A 21,229-nucleotide genomic window follows, 5' to 3' on the forward strand; every position below is an offset into this window, starting at 1 on the left:
TTTTTAAAATATTGAGTGTAATTTTATAACATTATGCTTTGTGTTATATTACCCTGGAATTAGTTTTAAAAACTGAATTACCACAGCTACTGAGCGAGTGACAGTAAATTTGGCATCTTCTCCCACTTTCCTGTCTTAATCCACCGCTCTCTGTTTTTTTTCCTCTTCTGGAAAGTCATTGAAACGTAAGAGTGGATTTTTTCTTTTGCTCTTGGAGCAAGTGAAAATAATATGTGCTGTGATCTCCCATTCACTCTCATTCAATGCTGTCAAAGATTACCCTGCAATCGTTTACTTGTGTGAAAAAGGTCTATATACAGATTATTCTACCATCATAACATTGACTCTGTGGATGCATTTCAATGGGAAAAAAAGCACATTACAACACTTAATGTCAAATTAAAACTAAGGCCGAATTTCAAAGCAAAGAGTCGTTCAGACGTCTCATTAAAACAGCAACAACGTGCATTTCGTCCCGTTTGGCGTCACTTCCTGTCGGGCGTGTGAGCGCGGGTCTGCTCTTTACCTTATATGGTCAAAGCCTCGTCGAGCTCGAGCACCGCCGCCTCTTCCGCGTTCATCGAGCAGCCGGTGACAGAAGCGCACAGATCCGGACGGGTCCATTTAATCTCCGCTCAGTCATTCATTCATTCATTCAGCGGAAGGAAATAACGCCGATATGTCGTACGAGCTCAGTAAGTTCACATTCTATATGTGTGTGTGTTCGGCGACTCTGCACGCGCACAGCGAGGTTTTAGTGTTTATGTTAGTCATAGTGGGTGTAGTATAGTATAGTACATATAGTGTGGTATGGTGTAGTATAGTAGTGTATGTGTAGTATGGAAACTGTGCTCATCGCGATGATGGAATCTAATTGTGATGACATCAACAGCAGCGCGTGTTTACCTGCTGACGAGTGTGTGTGTGTGTGTGTGTGTCTGTCTGTCTGTCTGTCTGTCTGTCTGCGTGAGAGTGTCTGTGTGTCTGTTTGTGTGTGTGCGTGTCTGTGCGTGAGTGTTTGTTTGTCTGTTTGTGTGCGTGTCTGTGCGTGAGAGTGTTTGTGTGTTTGTGTGTCTGTTTGTGTTTGTGTGCGTGTGTGTGTCTGTGCGTGAGAGTGTTTGTGTGTTTGTCTGTTTGTGTGTGTGCGTATCTGTGCGTGAGTGTTTGTTTGTCTGTTTGTGTGCGTGTTTGTGTGCGTGTCTGTGCGTGAGTGTTTGTTTGTCTGTTTGTGTGCGTGAGAGTGTTTGTGTGTCTGTGCGTGAGAGTGTTTGTGTGTCTGTGCGTGAGAGTGTTTGTGTGTCTGTGCGTGAGTGTTTGTGTGTCTGTTTGTGTTTGTGTGTTTGTCTGTTTGTGTGTGTGCGTATCTGTGCGTGAGTGTTTGTGTGCGTGTGTGTGTCTGTGCGTGAGAGTGTTTGTGTGTTTGTCTGTTTGTGTGTGTGCGTGTCTGTGCGTGAGTGTTTGTTTGTCTGTTTGTGTGCGTGTCTGTGCGTGAGAGTGTTTATCTGTTTGTGTGTGTGTCTGTTTGTGTGTTTGTCTGTGCACGTGTGTGTGTGTGTGAGTGTGTCACTACTGCCTGTAAAGTATAGTGAAAATGGGGTTAAATCATCTGTATAAAGTGTTAATGTATTGAATGATAAGCTTATTCATATACCATAATATTTACATGATACTTTGAAGAATCCCATGGTAAAGAACCTGTTCCTGCAGTGATGTAGTTTGCCATTCCATCAGTTCTGCACATCCCCTGGCACTTGTTTGCCCTGTTTCACACATTTATCATATGTGTATCCATTCCTAAATCAGTGCACAGAATTCCATGTGCTTCTGCCATATGGTACCATGGTAAAGATGTGTCAGTGAGTATTGATCTGACAGTGTGTACATCTTTTCTACCGTAGAGCGCGTGTTTGCCAGTCTGCCCCATATGGAGAGGGGCGTGGCCAAAGTCCTGGGCGGAGACCCCAAAGGGAACAACTTCCTGTATACCAACGGGAAGAGTGTGATCATCAGAAACATCGATGTAAGACACTATTTACTGCCAAAACAACCACACTAATTCAATGAGAAATACACTATTATCATGTTAAGCCTTTTCTCTCCCTTTCTCTCTTCTTCCTGGTCGTTGTCTTAAAGCGTTTAGTAGGGGACGTTCACACTGAACACATTTTTGCATCCGCCGAGCTGTTTTTCAATGTAAAGCACCTGTAAATATGGGTCATTCCTATGATTCTGTGTCATTTAACTCCCTGTTACAAGTGTGTGTGTGGTATTTATATTGTTTATTTTCACCTGATTACAATTCTGATTGGCTTGTTAAAAAGAATAAATACAGTTCTTGTATAATGTTGCACACTTCTATGGGCTTAAAAGTTCAATTTTAAATAAATGTCACTTCCTCATGTCCCGAAAACTGCACGTCAAACATCTTTGACAAACATAAATGCTAAATCATTGGATTTCTATTTCCCGCACATACAGTTAAGAGTTTAGTGTTACAATCTCTCATTAATGTATTCATCTGTGGTAAATGTGTCTTTTTTTTTTAAATTATTTTTTTCCCCTTTTTTCTCCCAATTTGGAATGCCCAATTCCCAATGCGCTCTAAGTCCTCGTGGTGGCGTAGTGACTCGCCTCAATCCGGGTGGCGGAGAACGAATCTCAGTTGCCTCCACGTCTGAGACCGTCAATCCGCGCATCTTATCACATGGCTTGTTGAGCACGTTGCCACGGAGACATAGTGCGTGTGGAGGCTTCACGCCATCCACCGCGGCATCCACACACAACTCACCACGCACCCCACCGAGAGCGAGAACCACATTATAGCGACCACGAGGAGGTTACCCCATGTGACTCTAACCTCCCTATCAACCGGGCCAATTTGGTTGCTTAGGAGACCTGACTGGAGTCACTCAGCACACCCTGGATTCAAACTCGCGAGCTAGCGAACTCCAGGGGTGGTAGCCAGCATATTTTTTTACCACTGAGCTACCCAGGCCCGCATGTGTCATTTTAACACTGATAGTGGAGGATTTTTGTGTGTCCCTTGATTTATTGTCAACCCTGTTACGTCGTGATACTATGACCTTTCATTTATGTTATTAAATGACATCACACACACTGCAGGTGACATCAGCCATTGTGCAAAATTACTTTGAGTTATTTGAAGTTTATAACTCTATTGTTTTGCTTTATTTTGTGGTGTTAGTCATATGTGGTCAAGCATAGCATGTCCACCCTGTTATAGGAAGATATATGAGAAATTATAAATATTCGTTTACAAATATGTTTGCTAGATATTGTAAAGGGGAAGTCACCCACTGGCCCAAGGACGGTATCCAATGGCGTGGCTGAAGGTCTCCTGCGTGTTCTGTCTTATCATTAAATAATACTTTGATTATTTGATTTGAGTTCCATGTTTTATTAATCTTTATAATTCTTTTCTTTATTTCATCTGACTCCAATTATGAAAAACCTCGTTGATGTATCTATGCTCTGAATTTTAGTAATTCTCTCTTCTAGACTGCATTTGTTATTTCAGTGTTATTTGGGTCCTGTGCTGGTCAGACACAGGTCCTTTAACTACAAATTCATCAGTTTCAGATATTAGTAAGTTTTAGACTAAGTCCTTATAGTTTCTCGGCTTACTGTTTAGCCTCTTACATACTTAACTAATGGGTTACTTCTGAAGTAGCTTAATTAAGCCAACTCTGACCATAGATTTGTAGTTAATAAGAAATATACTAGAAAACAGTCCTTAGGAATGAATCATAATAACAATTTATTTACCAGGTAATAGTAATACATTCAAACAATCCAATTAAAATAATAAATCAAACTCAAAGCTATCAGTGAACCAAACATAATAATATATTTAAAGTTGTATTCCATTCAAACATTTACCAAACATAAGAAATACAAATTGCAATTACCTGGTAGTGAAAAAACTACATGCAAACGACGAAGCATGGGAGATCTGATTTACAGATTCCACGATCTTCTCTGCCATCCCTCCTTAAGTACCAAACGATTCCATTGTTATTTCAGATGTGTGTGTTTGATGTTATTTAGGATTTGGTTTATAATTTAGGGAGTTGTAAGTCAACCTTTGAGTAGGTTGTTTGATGTTTACAAAGAATACACCTAATCTGCATACAGCATGTGGTCTCTGTGTGAGACTTGAGAGGGGCATGCCCCGGATAGAATACTGTATTTTATTAAGTTCTGAAATCTTACTTGTGATTTGACTTTGCTGAAAGGGAATGAGACCGTTTTACCAGTTGCACTGAGACCTCTTGAATGATACCAAACATGTATGATCAGAAAACCTTTTACGTTACAGAACAGGATAAGTCATAACTTAGTTTTTAGTGTCCTTAAGGTGACCTAAGGTGAGAGAGAGAGAGAGCAGATGTGAGTGTGATTTGTGTTTTATGGTCCCCAATCAGTGGGGTGTGTTTTCTCAGGTGGAGATGCTCCTCTGTGTGAGTTTTATGATGTTGGTTCTCGCAGAGTTCTTTGACTTTCCCGGAAGTGATGCAGATAATTTTTGTGACAGTCTTACAATATCAATCACAGACGATGTAGTGGCTCATTTATCCACTGAATGTCCAGCCTGATGCTGCCCATTTAACTGGATGGACATCTGAATTGTTTAGTCATTTAGCTTGACCAGTATGACTAATAAAATCTTTAACATGTCTCTAATGATGAAACGCTGAAGAAACTTGTAAAAGTATGTTTTATTTTTCAAAAGTTTCAAAGCTGGAATGTCACTGAATTGTTGGAATGAGCCATTTATGACATGTACAGAGTTGCAGTTCCACCGCTCTCTATATGCAGATTACGGTTTACACCTGGTATTAAGATGCATCTCAGGTGATCCGATCACATGTGGTCAGACGAGACACATCGCTGTTTACACCTGGTCGCTGAAATGCATCTCGCGATTTTGAGGGGAGTCTCTGATTTCATAAAGACATTCATCAATCACTCTGTCTATGATAATAAAGTGCAAAGTCAGCACAAAGCAACATTTCAAGCAGAATTATCCATTATTTTAGTGGAGTACCTGTATTATTTTGCACCTCGTTTAGACCTGTATTTAGTGCTGTCCACTTGTGATCGGATCACCCGAAACGCATCTTAATACCAGCTGTAAACGGGATCAAACTCGTATGAATTTCTTTCCTCTGTGGAACACAAGTGAAGATATTTTGATGGAGATATCAGGTGTTTTTGTCCATACAATGCAAGTCAATGGGGTCCAACACTTTCAAGCTCTAAAAAGCACATAAAAGCAGCATAAAAGTAATCCAGTGGTTCTCAACTGATTTAGCTATAGGTCCATATTTTACTTTGGATATCAAAGTGAAAAATGACCATGAACTGCATAAATAACAATGGGAATGTGATTTACCAGCCTAACCCAACATTGCATTATATTGTAAGTTTTATTTTATTAGTTGCGTTTAGCATTGTTTATCCTGCTGTCCGTGACTCTGATAGTCTATCAGAATAAAGCTGCAAACTAACCAATTAGAATCCATGTCTTCTGAAGCGATATGACAGGTTTTAGTTGAGAAACGGACCAAAATAAAACACTATTGAACCTCGATTACACCTCCTCATGCTTGACGCAGTACACGCTTCAGTAGTGGTGTATTGATTACCTTTTATGCTGCCTTTATGTGCTTTTAGAGCTTGAAAGTGTTGGACCCCATTGACTTGCATTGTACAGACAAAAAAGCCTCATATCTCCATCAAAATATCTTCACTTGTGTTCCACAGAGGAAAGAAATTCATACAAGTTTGAGCCGGCATAAGGGTGAGTAAATGATGAGTCATTTTCGGGTGAACTTTTCCTTTAAAGAAATGTTCGGGTCAGTAGCAATCTGCCGTCGAATTCCACAGACAATAATTTCAAGCCGTCCCTCAGTTTGTTAAAACAAACCAAAATAGTGTTTACAGTAGTGTACTTGTAATAGAAATCTATTGGGCAAATGTACTGGAGAGTTTAAAAGCAGAAACATGCAGCTTGTACATTCATTAAAAAATCCTTTAATCCGTGAGGCTACTTCTCATGGTGAATTAATTGTTATTCATCACCGACCTGCCACAAGTGAAAATATTGTGTCATTATAATGGTGTTTTTCTGTCGTCTCCAGAACCCTGCGATCGCAGACGTCTACACTGAACACCCGCATCAGGTGATCGTAGCGAAATACGCCCCGAGTGGATTCTACATTGCGTCGGGCGGTGAGTTCTGCTGCTGCGTCTGAGACGTGTTCTGCTTCTGCAGTGATTTGTCAGTTCTTGAGCGTTTCTCTCTCTCTCTCTGCAGATGTGTCGGGGAAAATCCGGATCTGGGACACGACGCAGAAGGAGCATTTGCTGAAGTACGAGTACCAGCCGTTCGGAGGGAAGATCAAGGACATCGCCTGGACTGAAGACAGCAAGAGAATAGCTGTGGTGGGGGAGGGTCGAGAGAAGTGAGTGACAAGCCACATGCCACGCCTCTAACCAGATGAACACCGGCAGATTTCTATTCTAGGAGTGTTTGATTGAATCTGACATGCTGGTGTCATGGCGGTCGGTGTGTGTGTGTGTGTGTGCAGGTTTGGAGCAGTGTTTCTCTGGGATACGGGTTCATCTGTCGGTGAGATTGTGGGTCATAGTAAGATCATCAACAGTGTGGACATCAAACAGACTCGTCCGTATCGTCTGGTGACGGGCAGTGACGACAACTGCACCACATTCCTGGAGGGACCACCCTTTAAATTCAAATGTACCATGAGTGTATGTTGAACTTTACAAACATGCTGAACTTCCTGTCACAGTAAACTGCAGCCTCTCATGTGTTCATAGATTCAATATTTTGGCTAATATGTTGCTTTCATCTGTCAATAAGAGTGTAGTCCTCAGTTCAGTTTAACACATTTGGTCATATTTAAATGCATTCTGCACAATTCCAATTTTCTCTCAAAATCAGCACTGAAAATGCGAGCGCGCGAGAGTGTGTGTGAGCGTGCGCGAGAGAGAGAGTGTGTGTCTGTGTGTGAGAGAATGTGCATGTGCGTGTGTGTGTGTTAATGACTTCACTGGTTTCATTTCCTCCAGCACAAAGAGCTGCAACTGTCTGTTTTCATTATGTCAGTTTATTAGTCTAACAAGTGTTAATGTGAAATGTAAATGTTTTGCTTTTTTTTTAATTTTTTTTTATAAAATGAAAATAATTATGTGTGTGTGCAGTTATGTTGATGTGTATTTGTGTGTAGGATCACAGTCGGTTTGTGAACTGTGTGCGGTTTTCTCCTGATGGTAATCGTTATGCATCAGCCGGTGCCGACGGACAGGTGAGACTCACAGTTCAGAGGTCATACACTACTGCGTTAAACAGATTTCAGAAGTGATGCTTTAAACTGGATGAATCTGAGCTGCAACTTCTCTGCTAAAACCTCTCTCTCTCTCTCTCTCTCTCTCTCTCTCTCTCTCTCTCTCTCTCTCTCTCGTTTCAGATTTTCCTGTATGATGGTAAAACAGGAGATAAGGTGGGATCTCTGGGAGGAGAGAAGGCCCATGATGGAGGCATTTACGCTGTAAGTGATGTGTGGCTGATACTGAGTTTATAACAGGAGCGGTTCTAGATCAGTGGATATTTGGGGTTAACCCCAGACTGTTATAAACCTGTCCAATTAAAACTGCAAATTTGAATATTCGTCACATTTAAGATAAAAATGCATATTTGCACGCTAAAATGAGCATTTAAATTTTGTGCCAAGCAATGATGACTTATATTCTTGGGATAAAACAGGCGCAGCCTACAAATAAAGATGCATTTTAAAGATTGAATCAGCACTGTCTAAAAAATGCATTGCTCCTGCACGAGACTGAAAAGACAGCGAGACACCACGCAACAAAGACATCCGTCTAGAGCATGCTTACATAAACAAAAAGACAGATGCATTTGGCAGTTGTGTCTTGACTATGTCTTGCTCTGTTATCAGACTTGTGCTGCATAAGCATTATGGACACACATACAACTTTAAAAAAATATCTGCAATATATAAAACCGCCGGTATTATGAAGTACAATATGACATTTTTTTTTCCCCTTGCACTCTTAAGTCCTCGTGGTGGCGTAGTGACTCGCCTCAATCCGGGTGGCGGAGGATGAATCTCAGTTGCCTCCGCGTCTGAGACCGTCAATCCGCGCATCTTATCACGTGGCTTGTTGAATGCGTTGCCATGGAGATGTAGCGCGCTTCGCTATTCTCTGCGACATCCACGCACAACTCACCACGCACCCCACCGAGAGCGAAAACCACATTATAGCGACCACGAGGAGGTTACCCCATGTGACTCTACCCTCCCTAGCAACCGGGCCAATTTGGTTGCTTAGGAGACCTGGCTGGAGTCACTCAGCACACCCTGGATTCAAACCAGTGAACTCCAGGGGTGATAGTCAGCGTCTTTACCACTGAGCTACGCAGGCCCTTTTTATTTGACTTTTTACTTGATATTTGAGAATATGAACTGGCTAAATCTTTTGACTTCATTTTACACACGTTTATTAATAGCCAGATATGTTCTTTGCAGTAATCAATCGCTATAACATGATGACTTGTGCCTTCTTATGGATGTAAGAGCCACGTCAGCTTAAAAATCAGATGTCTTGTAGATTTTTACCCCTACCTGAAATAATGTCTTAATATAATTCGCATTTTGATAATATTTCAGTGTGAAATTCCAATTTAGTTTCTCACCCTCCTGTGTGTAAATGTATGGGCCCATCCTTTGATAAAATATTGAAGTTAAATCTGTGAGGTTTCATTTATATCAAGTACATCTTTTAAAAATTACTGGAACTAAAACAAAAAGTTCCCACTAATTTTCGTGTCAGCCTCAGACATGCTCAAACATCAGAAGTTGGGAGTTTTTAACACTATTTTCTTTAAAACGTGAAATTAAAAAAAGCAGTCTTTGGATGGATTTCTGTACGGTCAACGCACATTGTGCACAATTGAAACTTTTATGTAACTGATTCATCTGGGGTTTTTTTTAGGTTAAAGTAAATAGGCTGAAATGTGTTTATGCAAAAATTAAGAGTTTTGCAGAAAAGTCAAATGTACTGGATCGTGTGTGAGAGTTCGCAAATTCCTTTGGCACATCTGTATATTACTCTTTGTTTTAAGGGTTATATATCAATGTTTTGTACTTACTGCATCTGGATGAACCAAGTCAACACAGTTTTTAATATCTCAAGACAGGCATTTAGTCCGTTTACACATGCAGCCGCAGCAAGAGTCGCAAGCACTTTTCTTGTATGCGTTCAAATACACATGAATGCTGGAAGCAGCCGGCAGTCAGACAGCTTTGGATATTTGATATCATCGATACTGTAAAAAGGCTGGTATCATTACTTATTAAATATTTAATAAAACATTTATATTTTAGTAGTGTCTTTATGCCAAAGCATTGTTTCTTTACATCCCTACAAGTTGCCCCAGTAGCCCAGATGATGATGATGATGATGATGATGTCATCTCTCTCCCACAGGTCAGCTGGAGTTCTGACAGCACGCAGCTCATCTCAGCATCAGGTGATAAGACGGTTAAATTATGGGATGTTGGCAGCGGGACCGCGGTGACGACCTTTAACCTGGGCTCTGATGTTCTGGACCAGCAGCTGGGCTGTCTGTGGCAGAAGAATCACCTGCTCAGCATCTCTCTGTCTGGATACATCAACTACCTGGACAGGAACAACCCCGATCGCCCGCTGCGCACCATCAAAGTGAGCAAACACACGCTACAGCTGTCCGCACATTCACTTAGAAAACTTGCAGAAGGTCACCAATAATCTGCATTGTTTTCACACCTGACTCACTAGAGGAATTATCCAAATTAGGGAAACACACCCAAGAAATCTGAGCTTGTGTGAATCCAGTGGATTTTATATGAATTATCTTCATAAAAAGAATGCAAAGCATGATGGGGCTGAAAAAATCACAATGACTTCATTTAAAAACTCACAGTATAATATTCGTGATATTACCGTTTTTATTTGGCCATTAAGTTTCATAAAGAGCGCATCAGAAGACCAATTTCTGGATCCTTCAGGGCTGCACAGTTAATCAAAATAACATCGAAATGGCGATATGGTCATATGTGTTTATTAAACTGCAAAAGGCTGCAATTGAAGACAGGTAAACATAGTCTGTGTGCACTTCAGAATGATCAGGTGACACGCTGTTCTGTGCATGCACGGGACTCATGGGCTCACGTTTTAGCGCTTTTAGAGCGGCTTACATTTATATTTATTCATTTGGCAGACGCTTTTATCCAAAGTGGAACACAAGCGAATCATCTTAAGGAGACAGTGGTACGACAGAAAAACAAACACTTGTGCCATTTCAGAGCAAATATACATCATTATCAAGAATATCATTGAATATGGTCAACAGGTTGAAATATATGTAAATAATATTTTGTCATATCACCCAGCCCTAATTTACATACTGTGCAGAACATCTGCTTATATTGGAGTGTGTGTAAGTCAGCCGGACGCAGATACCAAAATACCATGTGCACAAGTAGAGATGGGAATCGTAAGGAATTTCACCGATTCCAGTTCCTCTTAATGATTCTTTTAATAATTTTCAGGAGGAAATATCTGGAAATGCAATTCTTATTGGATTTAAAGATTTAATATTTTAACAGAACAGATTCAAAAGGTGTGTTAACAGACTTTTTAATTAAGATTTTTTAATTCATTCAGTTGAATAAAATAGTATTAATTACAGCAAAACTCATAATGTGTATATTTAACACGTTGTCTCATCAGCAACCGTGTAGTAATGACTCTGGTTTAACACATGAACAGTTCTTGGTTCATTTCGAGTCATTAATGATTTCCACTTCATTCTCTGAAAAGAACCAACAAGTGTAATTAGTTTGGGAATGGGACTGCGCTGGTCACGCTGTGTGTTTCATGCTGCTGATTCAAGAGCGGTGTTGTGTCCCAGAGGTCCTCGCTGAGGACTGTAGCATGATGACAGTGGATTACATCATCCATTACGTAGTGGATTAAATTCAGAGCCGTGATATACTGGATGTTTTAATGCCAACATTTTATTCAGCTTGTACAGTATGTAGCGTTATGAGTAAATAAAAAGTGAGAGAGTGCAATAATGATTGTATTTCCTTTAACTTTTTATTTTATTTATATATTAGTAGTATAGTATAGCGTACTAATAACGTTTGAGCATCAGGGATTTTATGATTATGACTATTATATATTTATTTTTTACAGTTTCGAAAACATACAGTCCTATTTTGTCTTATTTTATTTGGGATTAAAATCTTAGTTTTTTATACACTGATGTATATCACAGAGGGACAGAGAAATATATAGCCTTTATTTGATTTATATATTAATGATTATTACACGCCGATGACTGCTTCTACACATCAATGAAACAACGTCTCTATAAGACAAGAGAATAATTATACAGTTACGATAGATATTTTCAGTCTCTAAACCTTACAAAACAAAAAGGACAAATAAAAATGTGTAGGCTAGTCAATTTTTATTTCCAAAGCAAAGTTATGTGGATTATGGACAACACATATATTTATTTATTTTGGGGGGTGGCTTTTCTTCCCAATTTGGAATGCCCAATTCCCAATGTGCTCTAAGTCCTCGTGGTGGTGTAGTGACTCGCCTCAATCCGGGTGGAGGACGAATCTCAGTTGCCTCCGCGTCTGAGACCGTCAATCTGCGCATCTTATCACGTGACTTGTTGAGTGCGTTACCACGGAGACGTAGCATGTGTGGAGGCTTCACGCTATTCTCCACGGCATCCACGCACAACTCACCACGTGCCCCACCGAGAGCGAGAACCACATTATAGCGACCATGAGGAGGTTACCCCATGTGACTCTACCCTCCCTAGCAACCGGGCCAATTTGGTTGCTTAGGAGACCTGGCTGGAGTCACTCAGCACACCCTGGATTCAAACTCACGACTCCAGGTGTGATAGTCAGCGTCAGTACTCGCTGAGATACCCAGGCCCCCAACACACACATTGTTATATGACTAACTTGAGATGAACTATAAAGAATCTTGATGTATCCTGCAATGGTTTATTACGATACGGCACGAGCAGTTTAGTGCAGATAAAATATAAAACAATGCATATATCCAGTATTTAAAATAAACACCAAACTTTGAAGCTGCCAGAGGGAAAATGACATTTATTATATGGATGAATTTAAACATTAAGGCTTATACAGAGACAGATCTACCGATAATAGTTCACTACTAACTTTTAGTAAGCCACTAGTCTAATATTATAACCTGTCAAATAAAATTGCCGTACTGACAACACTAAATAACATGATATTGTTAAGAGAATCTAATATAATATGTAGCTATGGGCGTGCACATTAAAAAACATCCAGTATGTCACGGAAATCGACTACATGGTGGATTAAATCCACTGAGTCACCGCGCTACAGTCCACAGCGAGGACATCTCGTTGAGTCCGCATTGGTGGAAGAATGCACATTAACAGAAACATATCGTTTTCATTAGAGGTAGGCCAATATATTGGTTTTACTGATTAATCAGTGTCGATAATTGCATTTTGGAACTATCGGTTATCGGCAAAAATCAATGCTGATAGTTGTATGTGTTCCGGTGTCCTGAAAATATCTGCTACCTATCAGGATGTGCTACCAACGCTATATTTGCATAGTTTTAGGGTTGGGGTTAGTACAGCCTCGCACCATATCATACTATCTGATAGTTATGCTGATGGCACATCCTGATAGGTATTATCTGCCTGACAAGATGTGCTTCCTAGGTTTAACACATTTCATGCTGTTGTAGTACATACCGACAGGTTCTCCCGTGCCTCCCAACATGTGCTACCCATGTTTTAACTTATCACTGTTTTTACTGCTGGTAGCGCAGATTGTCAGGACGCCGGCACTGGAGGAGTCTACAGTGTAACATCAGCCTCTAGAGGTGAAATAAAAACAATCACTGACACCTCGTGGGGATTTGCTGTATCTAAGTCTGTCAGAATTGACAATATTCATCCATATTTTTATCCTCACTTCAATACATATTTTGATCAGATAATCAAGTGTTCCAAATTGAAGCAAGAGTATGCAAAGAAAAAATGCAACTATATGGAAACAAGCCCCTTTATATTGTTTTAATTATAATAAACTTCATTCCTTATTAAACTTCATCTGGTGAATATATATATATATATATATATATATATATATATATATATATATATATATATATATATATATATATATATATATATATGCTAATAAAAGCTTAATTTGGTGAATACTTAAATATAGAGCTTTGTAACAGAGCCATGTCTCTTATTACATTTACATTTATGCATTTGGCAGATGCTTTTATCCAAAGCGACGTACAGTGCCCTTATTACAGGGATAACCCCACCATAGCAACCTGGAGTTAAGTGTCTTGCTCAATGACACAATGGTGGTGACTGTGGGGATCAAACCAGCAACCTTTTGCTTACCAGTTCAGTGCTTTAGCCCACTACGCCACCACCACTACCAAAATAAAAGTCCTCAGTGTTTATCGGGCTTGTTATATTTAAAAGTCCCGCATTTTGCACCAAATCTTTATTTATGTATTGTTGGTTAATATTGGTATTATAGTTGCACAATTAAATGCATTTGGGATTTTATTAATTTAGGCCTGGGTATCTCTGCGAATATTGACGCTGACTATCACACCTGGAGTTCGCTAGTACGGATCCCAGGGCGTGCTGAGTGACTCCAGTCAGGTCTCCTAAGCAACCAAATTGGCCGGTTGCTAGGGAGGGTAGAGTCACATGGGGTAACCTCCTCGTGGTCATGATTAGTGGTTCTCGCTCTCAATGGGGCGTGTGGTAAGTTGTGTGTGGATCGTGGAGAGTAGCATGAGCCTCCACATGCTGTGAGTCTCCGCAGTGTCATGCACAACGAGTCACATAAGATGCGCGGATTGACGGTCTCAGAAGCGGAGGCAACTGAGACTTGTCCTCCGCCACCCGGATTGAGGTGAGTAACCGCACCACCACGAGGACCTACTAAGTAGTGGGAATTGGGCATTCCAAATTGGGAGAAAAGGGGATTTAAAAAAAAAAAAAAAAGTTTAGGACTCTTGTAGCTTCCATGTTTGTGCCTTACATAACATGTTAAGAATAAGAAAAATGGGTAAAAATGGGTAACACTTCACAATAAGGTTCCATTTGTTAATATTAGTTAACATGAACTAACAATGAACAATACTTTTACAGCATTTATTAATCTTAATGTTAATTTCAACATACTAAAACATTTTTAAAATGAAAAGTTGTATAACATTAGTTAATGCATTATGAATACCATGAACTAACAGTGAGCAACTGTATTTTATTTACTAACATTAACAAAGATTAATAAATGCTGTAAAAGATATTGTTAATTGTTAGTTCATGATACCTAATACACTTACGAATGTTAATGAATGGAACCTTATTGTAAAGTGTTACCAAAAAATGTAACATTCTATAAATCGATTTAAAAAAACTATCGGCCGATTTAATCAGTTATTGGCCTTTTCCACCAGTGTAGTTATCGTCGATATCGGCAAAATCCACTATCGGTCGACCTCTAATTTTCATGACTTTTGGTTCTGAGTAAGAACCGGTTCCCAACCCAACTGTTTAGTGGATTCACTTTTAAATCTGTCATGGAAAACCGTGTGTTTTTAACACTGTTGTTGTTTGTGTGTTTGTATCAGGGTCACACTAAATCCATCCAGTGTCTGACGGTTCACTCGGTGGACGGCCGATCAAACATCTATTCAGCCAGTCATGATGGACACATTAATATCCTTCAGTCTCCACAACATGACCGCATTACGCTTCATAAGATGAATATATGATCAGTGCTGGTTGTTGTGTTAATCCTTGACCTGGTGTGTGTTCACATTACTGGGACTCAGAGACTGGAGATAACGAGGAGTTTCTGGGGAAGGGTCACTCTAACCTGGTCGCTAAGATGACTGTAGATGACTCGGGTCGTCTGGTCACCTGCAGTATGGACGACACCGTCCGCTACACTGACCTCAATAAGAAAGAGTACAGGTGAGACACACACACACTCAGCTTTACTTAAGATTCAGAGAAAAGAGTGAAAATGGCAGTAAATGCAAAATCCACATTAACTTGGTTTTACGGTTACTGTTTTATGGTCTTTGTTGAAGCTCTCAAGCCTCTCTTATTATATTGTGTGTTTGTTTAGTGCGTCTGATGTGGTAAAAATGGACATGCAGCCAAAGTGTGTCAGTGTGGGTCCCGGAGGAGTCGTTGTCGCCGTGTGCATCGGACAGGTACAGAAATTTCACACACAATAATGAGCATTTGTGATCTGTCAATTGCTCTTTTCACCTCAGAATAATAATGTGTTTGCGTTGTGCAGCTGGTTCTGTTGAAGGACAAGAAGAAGCTCTTCACTCTGGACTCTCTCGGTTACGAGCCTGAAGCTGCTGCCGTTCACCCTGGAGGCGGGACTGTGGCTGTGGGCGGAGCTGTAAGTCACCAATTACTGAGCAGATGTTCACGCATAATGTCTGGACCACACTGCTGTTTATTCTGACCTAAAACTGCTCGGGAAGAGACTGTCTGACTGACATGGAAAGCGACCGAACACGGTTTTTACGTGACATTTAGCCGCATTTAAATCTGAGCTCGGTGATGCCACAAGAATAGTAAAGTGTTGGACAAACAACGCTGGAGAAATTCAAAGAAAATGTGTGTCGGGGGGCCTGGGTATCTCAGCGAGTACTGACGCTGACTACCACACCTGGAGTTTGAATCCAGGGCGTGCTGAGTGACTCCAGTCAGGTCTCCTAAGCAACCACATTGGCCCGGTTGCTAGGGAGGATAGAGTAACATGGGGTAACCTCCTCGTAGTCGCTATAATATGATTCTCGCTCTCGGTGGGGCACGTGGTGAGTTGTGCGTGGATGCCGCGGAGAATAGCGTGAAGCCTCCACACGCTATGTCTCCGTGGTAATGTGCTCAACAAGTCACGTGATAAGATGCGCGGATTGACGGTCTCAGACGTGGAGGCAACTGAGATTCGTCCTCCGCCACCCGGATTGAGGCGAGTCACTACACCACCATGAGGAGTTACAGCGCATTGGGAATTGGGCATTCCAAATTGGGGAGAAAAGGAGGGGAAAAGCCCTTTTTTTTTATCTAACTCTAAATTTGTGTTGACTTTTGAATTTCTGAGTGTTGATTAGTCCAAAACTCAGCTGTGTTGATGGCTGGCTGTTCACTGATTCAGTCATGTCGTGCTCTCATGTTTGTTTTTCAGGATGGAAAGGTGCATCTGTACTCTGTTCATGGAAACACACTGAAGGATGATGGGAAGCTGTTGTCAGTTCAGGGGCCGGTGACGGACATGTCATACTCTCGTGACGGAGCGTACCTCGCTGTAACCGATGAGAAGAAGGTCGTCACTGTGTTCACTGTCGCTGATGGATACTCGGTAAAGCAGACTTTGTTCTCTTTCAGTTTTCTGTTCAAATCAATGTTTGCAAATGTGAATAACTGCAAGTACACTACTTTCAGTCTTATAATGCTTATCATTCTCATCATTTTGATGTTTTCTCAAAATGTTACTACATCTCACAATGTTACAACTTTGTCTTGAAACTTTGACTTTATTCTTGTTACAACTGTATCCTCGTTGTTGTTGTTTTAACATTGCACTAAAATGCCATTGTAATAAAGATAATGTCCCCTGATGTAGCTTTATTGTAGTTAGCTAGTTTTTGGTAGTACCTTGCTACTATTTATCTATTTCTGAGAGGTTGCACAACTGTTGTTGAACTTAAGTATGGGTACTCAATTAAACTAAATTATTAACAGCTTGTAGCATGGGAAGATATAGTATACAAGTAACATCACTAACACTGGCTAAAATGTACTATACAAGAAATGTTACTGATAATGTTCTGATCCATTATTAATGAGTTTGATAACACTGAAGCATGTTACTGAATCACTGTTGAGTGCAGCAGATTGAATTGTTTCAGGAGATGTTTAGTGGATCTGATGGAGATCACACAGATGTCTGAGTGAATGTTTGTTTTTCAGGAGAAGAATGAGTTCTACGGTCATCACGCCAAGGTCATGTGTTTGGCCTGGTCACCTGATAATGAGCACTTTGCCACCAGTGGAATGGACATGATGGTTTATGTGTGGACCATCAATGATACGGAGAAGAGGATCAAATTACCAGGTGAGACACACAGACACACACACACACACACAGAACAGGTGTGTTTCCCTACGAGAGTTTTACAGAGTTTCTGTTCTGTGCTGGTTTTTATTTTCAAAATGTTGTGAGACATTTTTCAGGTTTTCATCCTCAAGATGGTTTTGGGTTGCACTTTATAATAAGTTTCCATTCATTAACATGAGTTAAAGCATTAGGCATCATGAACTAACAATGAACAATATCATTTTAATGTATTTATTAACCTTAGTTAATGTTCATTTTTAAAAATATAATCTTTCATTGTTAGTTCATAATGCATTAACTAATGTTAGCACATATAAATCATTAAAAAAAAAAAGGTATTAGTATACAGTATGTTGCAGTTAATATCAGGGGCGTTTCTAGGACTTGAGGAGGTTTGGGGCTTTAGCGGAGGGCGGGGGGGGGCAATATTATTGCGTAGCCTACATTTTAAAATTACATTCGGGGCTACAGTCGAAACATTCGGGGCTGAAGCCCCGGAAAAATGACCTGGCGACGCCGATGGTTAATAATAACCAAGATTAAGAAGTGCTTTTAAAATTATTGTGCATTGTTAGTTCATGGCAATAGAGCGCACGGTTCCCACCCACTATTTCAGCCGTCTTGGTTCCGGAAGTATTTCTCCCATTCATTTCTTCCATAGACTTTTAATAAAACCCTTCATAAAAGAGTTGTAAAGCATGAACCAAACCAACCAGCTCCGAGAAGAATCACATCATCACAGACTTTGTTTTGAGACAAAAAAGTGTTTGAAAATCAGCCATAAAGACAAAGATACAAGACTGTGTACTTATTGTGTTTCATGAGGGCATGGACTCAATCCCATGAAGCATTGTGAATGATGTCACTGAATAAAAAACTATGGGAATATATAAAACTATTGATTTTAATATTCTGATATGTACAAATATATAAGTAGTTTAAGGGTGAAAGGAGACCGACTCGATTACATCATTCACAGTGCGTCATGGGAGCGTGCGGTCACTCCGCGGTTTTCGTTGGATGCAGTTTGCTGATTGGTGGATCTTTCTCTACTGTATCATGGGTAATGTAGTTGTTTACCATGAATTCCGCTATCAAACGTGAACAATGAAGTTGAGAACGCAGACGGATGGTTTCAACGGAAGCATATACCATCGATGAACGACCTCGGAGCTCACGGTAGGTCTGTCTAAAGTTTATAAGTTATCGTTGAAAATCAGTTCGTCTATGGGATACATGAATGGGATTTTTACTTCCGGAACCAGACTGTTGCACTCTATTAATGTTGTTTGCTTAAAGGAATATTCCTGAGTTAATCTCAGTCAGTTGCTAGGGAGGGTAGAGTCACATGGGGTAACCTCCTCGTGGTCGCTATAATGTGGTTCACTCTCAGTGGGGCATGTGGTGAGTTGTGCGTGGATGCCGCGGAGAATAGCGTGAAGCCTCCACACGCACTATGTCTCCGTGGTAACGCGCTCAAGTCACGTGATAAGATGCACGGATTGACGGTCTCAGACGCGGAGGCAACTGAGATTCATCCTCCGCCACCCGGATTGAGGCGAGTCACTACACCACCATGAGGACTTAGAGCGCATTGGGAATTGGGCATTCCAAACTGGGGAGAAAAAACAAAAACTGGAGACTGTGAATCAGAATCAAGACAAACGATTATTACAGTCACTTGGAAAGAGAAAAACTTCATTTAATAGCGATTACACATATTAGCGTAAGTGAACAGAGCTGTTTATAACGTCTCATAACACGCTCATGTTGATGCTGTGAACTGTTTATTTACTATCACTTTTGCTATGACTTGAATGAATACATGAATTAACGTTCAGTTATTAGCTTTAATTTATCTTGAAGTAAATGTAAGTGTCGTTGCAGATGTTATATGTTCATTTGGGAATGAGGGCTGATACAGTTTAATCTATAACACACTCTTCTCCAGATTTATTTAAAGATTATTTAAGAAAGAAAAACACTTTGTGTATCCTCTCTGGGGAACTCGTGTTACTATTACAAATGACCCGGCAACAATGTGTTTTACACTTTTTGAATTATTTTGGTTAAAATCCCACTTAAAAGTACTCACACACACACTACTTCCTTAGGCTGTCAATGGAAAACAGCAAGCGCGTGTCAGAGTACTGGCGGCAACAGTTGCTAAGACAGGATTGGTCAGAAGCTTTTTTTTTTTTTTTAAGGCGGGGCTTAGCGAAGGGTCAGTTGCATTTCCCAAGCCTGTGAAGACATTAATAAAATCTTAAAAGCCATGGTAAAAACATGGACATTTCCGTAAGGAATATACTGTATGTTTTGCTCTGCAAGACGTTGAGCAGCATTTAAATATTAAGACAGTTTTGTTTTGTCATGGTGGAGATGTTTGCACACCAAAAAAGTATCAAATTTAAACCTATCAAGAGTGTCCATCAATCTGTAAACGTGAGACTACTTTTCTACAACGACTTCAGACAAGACCCTTTGGATTGTGTGCCAACCAATCAGAGTCCTGAATTTAAAAGTTTACAGCCTCAAGATTGATCTTTGACTCTGTCAGGGGTGTTCACTACATCAGTCACAATCGACTCAACCACTTGATCACAAGACATCCACTGACTGATCTCCTTAACAGAAATAACAAGTAACAATCATTTTAAAGATCACTTTTTTCATCTCCTCATTTGAATAATTATGACGACTGAATTACTGAAGTTTTGGTATCGTGACATCACTTCTTCCAATGTATAGTAATATTGTATATATAAAAATTAACAGTTTAAGCGTACCAAAGTTAATCACAATCAAAGCAAATCAAATGAAAATGGGAATTGAATTAAAAGCTTGTGAAACATGAAATCTGTTTCTAGTTTTAAACTCCATCCATGTGAAATCAGTTGCTATAGTTGAGCAGTATTGATGTTTCACAGTTTAATGTGTGTTTCTGATAATGTGTGTGTGTGTGTGTGTGTGTGTGTGTGTGTGTTTTGTGTTGTCAGATACCCATCGGTTGCATCATGTCAGTGGTCTGGCGTGGCTCAACACAAACACGCTCGTCACGACATCTCACGACTCGTGTGTGAAACAGTGGACATTAAAAATCTAAACGCACATGTCAGCGGGATCAACAGAGACGACTCCCCGTGTCTCTCTCTCTCTCTCTCTCTCTCTCTCTCTCATTTTCTGTATGTAACTCTGGTTTTGGTTGGGCTCATTTCTTCTGCAGGTTTTCAGCTGCTGAACTAACACACAATAGAACGATGATGTCATAGTGTTTCACTGCACAGACAGACAGGAACCCTTGAACACTCGAGCAACACTTGACTTTCCAAAACAACACACATCTGACCACAAACTCTGTCAGTGTCACATTCCAGAAGCAGGGGTCAGAGTTCATGACCTGGCCGAGGGTAGCTGTGTGTTCATGGAGCTCTGCAGCAGATGTTTGGATGGTTTCCTCTCCCGTGTGTGTGAGGGTGTGTGTGAGGGTGTGTGTGAGAGGATGTTCGGGAGCAATAATCATACAGCAGAAAGTGTCTGAACCCCGTGTGTGATGATAGTTTGTTCTGTCTGACTCCTCACATGTTGTTGATTTACTAAGTTTGTTTGGATGTTTCATTTTTCATTGGGTGGATGTGATTCATAATTGTATTAATAATGAGAATAAAACACTTTTTATGCACTTTCCCTTGTTCAGTTTGAATCTTCCACACACATCACAAAAACATATCCAGTTCATATTTTAACACAAAACAAAAGATGAAAAATAAGAAAATATAAATTGCATGAAGAACATGTTGCATTGAGACATTGTTCATGATAATTACACACATTTCCCCTCAGATTCTCATTACTGGAGTTCTCATTCTCTGTGGTCATTCTCATTACTATTATTTT

General features: G+C 40.2%; 1 protein-coding gene across 1 annotated transcript; it reads left to right on the forward strand.

Moving 5' to 3' along the window:
* The first annotated feature begins 543 nt into the window (after positions 1 to 543).
* Positions 544 to 21,017, forward strand: wdr1 (WD repeat domain 1). The gene is made up of 15 exons (XM_051658521.1): positions 544 to 695; positions 1,899 to 2,020; positions 6,165 to 6,255; positions 6,341 to 6,488; positions 6,615 to 6,795; positions 7,275 to 7,352; positions 7,515 to 7,595; positions 9,555 to 9,788; positions 14,817 to 14,904; positions 15,006 to 15,162; positions 15,320 to 15,407; positions 15,497 to 15,607; positions 16,400 to 16,573; positions 17,185 to 17,329; positions 20,332 to 21,017. Exons 1-15 carry the CDS (start codon positions 680 to 682, stop codon positions 20,436 to 20,438), a joined length of 1,821 nt encoding a protein of 606 aa, XP_051514481.1. The 5' UTR covers positions 544 to 679; the 3' UTR covers positions 20,439 to 21,017.
* The last annotated feature ends 212 nt before the right edge of the window (positions 21,018 to 21,229 follow it).

This window comes from Myxocyprinus asiaticus, chromosome 27 (genome assembly GCF_019703515.2).
Source record: "Myxocyprinus asiaticus isolate MX2 ecotype Aquarium Trade chromosome 27, UBuf_Myxa_2, whole genome shotgun sequence".
NCBI lineage: Eukaryota > Metazoa > Chordata > Actinopteri > Cypriniformes > Catostomidae > Myxocyprinus > Myxocyprinus asiaticus.

What these genes read in the sequence shown, in the direction of transcription:
- wdr1 (XM_051658521.1), top strand. An exon ending in GTGGGGGAGGGTCGAGAGAA is followed by an intron (nt 6,489 to 6,614) that starts GTGAGTGACAAG and finishes GTGTGTGTGCAG; the next exon opens with GTTTGGAGCAGTGTTTCTCT. An exon ending in CTGTCGCTGATGGATACTCG is followed by an intron (nt 16,574 to 17,184) that starts GTAAAGCAGACT and finishes TTTGTTTTTCAG; the next exon opens with GAGAAGAATGAGTTCTACGG.